Consider the following 7269-nt stretch of genomic DNA (forward strand, 5'->3'; position numbering starts at 1 on the left):
ATGGTGAATGGTCAGATAATCAAGAGAAGTGTAGCAGTATAAGCTACAGATTCCTAATTTAGAAGAGTTCTTTAAACTGCTTGACATCACTCAATAAGAGAATAAATCTATTATAAAATTGTCGGAAAAAGAATAGATTATTAAGGGGGTTATTTTTGAGACCTCCTTATTTTATTGCTGGTCACGTCGCGTTGCAAAACAACTTGCCAACAAATTGAATCTATCACTTAAAGAAGCACATGTTTCATCATTCATGCAAGCTAGCTAATAAACCTTTGATAACTCTGTAAGGTCGGCAGGTTTGGCCAAGACAGCGGTGTTGATAGAACAACTCTGAGGGAGATTTCAAAGAAAGAAAAATGGGGTGAGAGAGAGAGAGAGAATCTGGGTCTAGGGTCACACATTCGGGTATGACTCCCCTATTTATATATATTATTCCTCCTTTTCATTAATATTTTATAATGTTCTGGATGTTAGGTTGGTGCAAATGGTTCTGATCAGGTGACTTGGCTTGCTATCTCAGCTTGGATCGGGCTGACCTGATTTGAGTTCAAGTCGGGTCAACTGGGTCTATGGCATTTTGCAAGTTTATGCTTTTACAACTCTATAATGGCAAAGAGATTCACGCGAATATGAAAAGTAAGAAGGGGAGAAAAGGTCTATTTTTATTGAAAAATGGATTTTATCCAAAGCTCTATTTTTATTATTTTTTGCTTCAAGTAAAGGAATTTTAATGAAGATAAACAATCAGGTGGGTCAATAGATAGACCATTCCAAACAAACATCTGAAAAAAGAAAACTACGTAGTAGCTAGCTTATGAGGTACTTTGTTTAATTCTCTGGGAGTGGAGATATCCTTAGTTGATATTAGGTTGTCTAGAATATATATGACCATGGAACATCTGGCTTGATGTTGTTGACCTTCTTGATGAGTGAGAGACAATCTCCCTTAATCACTCACTGTAACTTGCGTCAGCATTCCTCTTAACATATTCTAGGCATTTCAGTAGCACCAGTGCTTCACTCAAAGGCAAAGCACATGGGTTGGCTTGGCCTTAACACTAAGAATGGAGGATACCCAAATAACCCTAAAAGATTGACTGCTAAAATGGTAAAATGCCCTAGACTTTTAAAAGGGAGAAGAAGAATTTGTATTATTTGAAAATTAATGTCCTTATGCTATGGCATATATATGTGGAATCAAAATAATTCAACAATTTTTGAGGAAAAAAAAAAAAGCTCCAGATCCTGTTAGAACCATTCAACAAGTTAATTAATGGTCATCTAGGTGAACCTAGCTAGAGGCATGGCTGTTGTGGATGGCAGGGGTTTTACATCAACAAATGATGCGTCAACTTTTCCTGAGGAAGCTAAATGGATTCATCCACCTGAAAGTTTCTTGAAGATTAATGTAGATGGTGCGACTGGATTCTCTCAAGCAACTCTACAAGTTGATGTGAAGGTCATCTATGATACAGGTTTCATGGAAATTGAAAATATTATTGCAAACTGGCTTCAGATTTTGAGAAGCACTAAAATGGTGGTTAGTCATGTTTCTTGAAGATTCAATAAAGCTAATGACAAACTTGCCAAAAGTGCAGTTGAGAGTGGAGAAAATTAGACCTGGTTATTGTGGATGCTGTAAATGCTAAAAAGGATCATCCTGTGTTTATTTTGATCTGATGAATGGAACTAGCATTTTGGTTTTACCCAAAAAAAAAAAGAAAGATTTTATTTCAATTTCTTTTGAATTTTGAATTCCAGAAAAAGAAGCATAGAGAATGTGCCCAAAGCCCAAAACTGAAGAGTTCACATTATAATTGCAACACTTTCTTGTAATCCCAACAAAGCACTAGGGGTGCAAGTTGGCGGGTTGAGCCGGGTTTATGATCAACCCGGGCCTGGCCTTAAAATTTGGACTTAAGGCCCGAGCCTGGACCGGGCCTGAGGTTAAGCCCGATTTTCCCAATCCAAGCCCAGCCCGCATTGTTATTTGATGAACTCGGGTTGAGTTCGGGTTGATCAATGAATCCACTCTAAAATTATACATATATATGTATTTATGCAAATATGTATGTGTATATATAGGACCAGGCTCGGGCTACCTAAGGGCTAAGCTCGAGTCCGGCCCGAAAAATAAAAAAGCGATTTCTTGGGCCCGAGTCCAGTCCGAGGACCGAAAATCCAAGCCCAGCCCATGTAAAATTTGGGGCTGGGCCAGTTTGGGCTTGGGTTGGGCCTATCCAAGTTGCACCCCTACAAAGCACGGATACAATGCCCTTTGTTTAAAACCAAAGCATCACTGCATCAACGTGATCAGTTTTTTTTTTTTTTTTTGTCTATTTGATCTGCCTATATTTTATTGGTCACTTTCAAGGTTAAGGCAGAAACTTGGGATTCCGAATCTCTTGCCCACAAGAACTCTGCCCACGTCTACCCACAACACCTACCTCCGTGGATTGGGAACATCTCCCCGTGCATAATCTTATGTAGGAGGATGAGATGTTCCCCATGTGTGGCTGCAATATTATGTGGGTAGACGTGGGTGGAGTTCTTGTGGGCAGGAGATCCGGACTCGAAACTTGGGTGAATGGGCCCAAACCCTAACTCAAGTTGGATAGTTGCACCCATGGTCACAGCAAGTATATACTTTTTTCAAATCATTGTTGATCCAAACGATCAAACTGTTCAGCCCCAAAATTATTCAGGCAACCGGTTCCATTTCACCCCTAAACCGTTCAAACTGGATGGTTGAACCGCTGACCTAGAAACCAGTGGCCAACCAGTTTTGAGTTGGTTTTTAAAACATTGAAAGTGCATGTGCCAAACTGAGACTGAAATATTTATCAATTGAAAGAAAAAATAAAAATAAAAATGGAACCACCTTTCTAAGAAGCAATGAACGTCTTTGTGAACCTCTTGCCAATCCACTTGGGAATCATAATTGAATTGGTAATAAGGTCATAATGCACCCTCGCAATGGAGTTGGGATTTGCTCCTAACAAAACATGTCCCAACACATTTCCAACATGATTCATAGTGACACATCTCAAATATGTTTTGTATTCATTGATGGGGTAAATGGATAATACGAAACATGTTTGAAATTTATAGCTAAAGTCACATTGAAAGCGTATTAGAACAAGTTTTGTTGGGAGTGTCCACAGTCCATATTTCTCGCAATGTATCTGGGGCCTTTTGTGTGCAAAAAAAACTGTCCACACTTAGAAAATATAGACAGCCAACCGCACATTGGGAATGTCTTTTTATGAATTTAACATATACGTAGGAGAACATTCCCCATGTATTGTTAGATGTTGTGTGCACAGATATGTTTTAAAATTCAACCCAGAACTAGAATCACTTTGGTCATGGGTTTCTGGGTCAGTGGTTTGACCATCTAGTTCAAACAGGCAGCCTGTTCCAATTTAAAAAGTAAAAAAGGTCAAAATCATTGTTCAGGTTGAATGGGTCAATGATTCAATCACTCGGATCAATGGGTCACTGACCATGTCAACAGTTTTCGGTCAAAGAAAGGTTAAGGGTGAAATAGAAATAGTTGCCTGAATGGTTCTTGGGCCGAATGGTCCGACCTTCCAGGTAAATCACGATTTGAAAAACACTGGTGCGCAGAGTTTTTGCTTAAGAGATCTGGGCTTCTCACAATTACATTTAGAAGAGGAACCCCATGTCAATTGTGGAGTGGTGTTGATCGTGTAGAGGATCTTGGTTTTAAGCGTTGCCACAAGGATTTATCCATAATCTAAATCGTTTCGTAGTGTTTGATGAAGCAAACTGAGGGAAACATAATCAGATTGAACGTCAAGGGTTCGACTATGATAAGGGTCTGAAAATTTTTTGACCAATTACAAAAAACTTAATTCAAGGATAAATATTTTTTCATGGGAAATGGTTGATGGAAACATAACTACTTAAATTAATAAATGTGAGGCCCGAAAGGCAAAAGATCTCTTTGATTGGAAAAGTTGTTTACGTGTATCAACCTCATTTGTCCTGGGGCACAGTGCAGCGCCTATAAAAACATTGGAGAAAAGGTCAAAGAGAGGGCGACAAATGGTATCCGTTTGCCCGAATCTCAATTTGAATCCAAAGGCTCAGTATGGAATTAAAAGAGTATAAATACAAATTTGTAGAGCTCAAAATCTTATATTTTATATTATTTTGTATGTATTTGCACTGTTGTACTCTTTTCAAACTGAGCCAATGAACAAATCAATCAAAATTCAAAGTTGGATGATTCACCCCAAATCCGACTGTGACACCAGTAAAAGTATGAGCTATGGTACCTAAAAAAACTGATAACCAATCAACCATTTAAATTATTTTCAAATATAATTGAATTCATCCATATATATCCAATATTGAGTCTAATCTGAATCCAAGAGATTGGACCCGATTCAAAACTGATCGTTTGGGAGCCTAGAAAGAGAAAGAAAGAAAGTATGTTTAAGCTTTTCCATAAATGGTTTTTCAGTTTATTTATAAGGCATGAAGTTCAGTGCATGCAACGAATGGATGAAAAATGACAAATTATATCGATTGGAGGTGGAGAGGGCAGAGTACAGAGTGGCAGATAAACACTAACTAATGACCCAAGAAGCCCCATAACTCTTTTAACAGGTTAGGCACAGCCGTTGCATGCACAGAGTATATATATATATATATATGAGAGAGAGAGAGAGAGAGGGTATCAATCAACAAGGCTTCAAAGCCAACTACTCAGTGCAGAAGTGGGGACTTGTTTTGTTGTTTTAGCTTTTTAAGTCATCCAATCCAATCGTCCACACTGGCCATTGAGACGGGGGAACCCTGATCATCTCAGACTGCAGTAGTTTAGTCTGACTGTCACCCATTCTCAATTCTCAACAACTCTAAATAAGTCATAATAACTGTTACTTAATTACTCATACCCTAATTTAAATCTCATTAGTCAAAGAGAGAGAGAGAGAGAGGGGAAAGAGAAAGAACGTCTGTAAAAGGAAACCCAAGTGCCCATAAAACCGATAAAATGTCAGAAAGAGAAAGAGGGAGGGAGTGACGGAGAGATGCCATTTTCAATACCCACCAATCACTCCTCTCTTCTTCGCATGCAAAACGTCTGCCAACAAACTTCTCTCTCTCTCTCTCTCTCTCTCTCTCTCTCTCTCTCTCTTTATTTCTCTCCTTTCTTTCTCCTCTTTATCTCCTGTTCCTACTTTCAAGTTCCAACCCGGTGCAAACTCTCTCCTTTTCTTGTTTTTCTTCCCTTTGGTCAGATCGAACATCCATTGCAGACCACACACAGTTAAGCTCCATTCCTTTTTCTTCTTCTGATCTGCTTGGTGTTATTCTCATGTTATGCCTGTTTTATTGTTTCTTGCTTGATTACAGACATGGGAGATGAAGATAAAACAAGCCCAGAAGTTGCAGGAGACATGGCTATGCAAGGCAGTGGTGGTAATGAAGAGGAGACAGCATCAAGAATGTTCCCTTGCCTCTTCTGTTCAAGAAAGTTCTACAGTTCCCAAGCATTGGGGGGTCATCAGAATGCCCACAAAAAGGAAAGAACAGCGGCGAAGAAAGCCCAGAGGGCTTCAGAGTACAGACTATGCAGCCTGGCTTCATGCCCTCCTGCACCAACACCACCACTTCCACCAACCTACGTTTTGTCTCCAAGCTATCAACTCGGCCTTCTGAATCCCTCCGTATGCATTAATGCACACTCGTCCAGCGTTGGATACTTTCCTGGCCATCACTTCTGTGATGGGTTCGCATCCAACGGTGCACCCAGGTTCGAAAATGGGTCCTACAATTGCTTTGGTGTGGGTTCTTCATCTGCTTCATATCGGTTTGGCAAGGAAGAGCAGAGCAGCTTGAATTGGCAGAGCTTCAGATGCGGCGATTGTGGTGGAGAATCGTCGCGTTCGTTAATGTTAAGGTCCACGTCTTCGGAGAATAAAAACCAAAACCAGAGCATTGAAACTGGTGAGGGGGATAAAGAGCAAAAGCTTGATCTGTCTCTGCATTTATAGTTTTCAGATCAAACACACACAGGTTGTCTCTGATGATGACGGTGATGGACCGGGTAACAGAAAACTGGTATCTTCTACAGTAGATTTGACCCTTTTTCCTTTTTTTTTTCCTTTTATTTTGCTTTTCTACTCACATTTTGATAATCATAATCAAATGTGAAATTCCGAATTAGATTTGCGATGTTTTTGTAATAAATAGATTACTCACTATTCACCTAATAGTGGGTGTCAGTATTCATTAGGGTCTTTTTTTTTTTTTAAATGATTGACTTTTTTTCTTTAATTTTACTTAGAATTTTACCAGAAGAAATGTATGAGGTAAGTGAATGATGGACAGTAGACCATATTTCCTTGATTAATCAGTCTGAAATATTAACATTGGGCAACCTTTTAGGTTTTTCTTTTTTGGGTCTCAATAAAAGGATCAACTGATTTTTATAGGCCTTTTCCAAAGAACTAGCCTTTATTCATTTTCTTCATTGTGGGGATGGTGGGTTTATTTTTGTGAACTTATAAAATATACTAAAAACAGAATTTTTAAAGCCAGTTTGCCTTGAACATTTTTTGTCAGAAAAATGAAAATCTGATCCATGCATCATTTTCAGAACTTTCAAAGAGTAAATAGAACTATTTATTCAAATATTTCGTATAAGAATTCAAGTTGATTTTTCATCTCCAATCATAATTGTCAAGGTGTTAAGGCCAAATTAGGTGACATGCAATGGATCTATAACTCCCCATGTAATTAAAACCAGCAATCAGCTAGCACTCTTATACAATGAAAATTAGAAATATTCATCACTAAATGACAATGAAATTCATATGAAAATACAGAAAAAAAAAAGATTAATCAAATAGAAATTCCAAATGATTGAGGCCATTCCCATTCTAGTATATATACTTGCCACCAATAACATAAACTTCAAGAATAATCCAATTAATAAATCAGAGCAATGGATCGATTATTTGCTGCTGAGGCTTCAGCACCATGATTGGATATGCAAGCATTTGTGTGGGGGCATGTGGGCCAATACATGTACTGATCTAAATATCCAATCTATGTTTTGCTGACAAAGCTTCAGCAACAAATCCGCACTCACTAAAACACATAAATAATGTTTCACCATCATGACATGGGGATGCAGGTCGTTGTCCTGTGGGTTCCCCTCCTTGTTTTCTCTATAAATGGAGTCACCACTTAAAGTGACATCTTTTCTCTATAAATGAAGAGTCACCA

The 7269-nt window shown here is 38.5% G+C and overlaps 1 protein-coding gene across 2 annotated transcripts; it reads left to right on the plus strand.

Annotated features, from left to right (window-relative positions):
* The first annotated feature begins 5074 nt into the window (after positions 1–5074).
* LOC148878543 (uncharacterized) lies at positions 5075–6391 on the plus strand. Of its 2 annotated transcripts, XM_088965824.1 has the most exons (2): positions 5075–5304; positions 5392–6391. In XM_088965824.1, the coding sequence occupies exons 1-2, from the start codon at positions 5109–5111 to the stop codon at positions 6030–6032; spliced, it is 837 nt and encodes a 278-aa protein (XP_088821950.1). In that variant the 5' UTR covers positions 5075–5108; the 3' UTR covers positions 6033–6391. The 2 variants fall into 2 exon arrangements, with proteins under 2 accessions (XP_088821950.1, XP_088821951.1); XM_088965825.1 differs by having other exon boundaries at positions 5258–6391.
* The last annotated feature ends 878 nt before the right edge of the window (positions 6392–7269 follow it).

This window comes from Nelumbo lutea, chromosome 1 (genome assembly GCF_056320005.1).
Source record: "Nelumbo lutea isolate HS-2025 chromosome 1, American lotus-T2T, whole genome shotgun sequence".
Taxonomy (NCBI): Eukaryota; Viridiplantae; Streptophyta; class Magnoliopsida; order Proteales; family Nelumbonaceae; genus Nelumbo; species Nelumbo lutea.

Bases quoted from the DNA above. Each gene is read 5' to 3' on its own strand.
- LOC148878543 (XM_088965824.1), top strand. From the start codon at position 5,109: ATGCAAAACGTCTGCCAACAAACTTCTCTCTCTCTCTCTCTCTCTCTC. The intron at 5,305-5,391 runs GTTAAGCTCCAT...GCTTGATTACAG, and splicing joins TCCATTGCAGACCACACACA to ACATGGGAGATGAAGATAAA.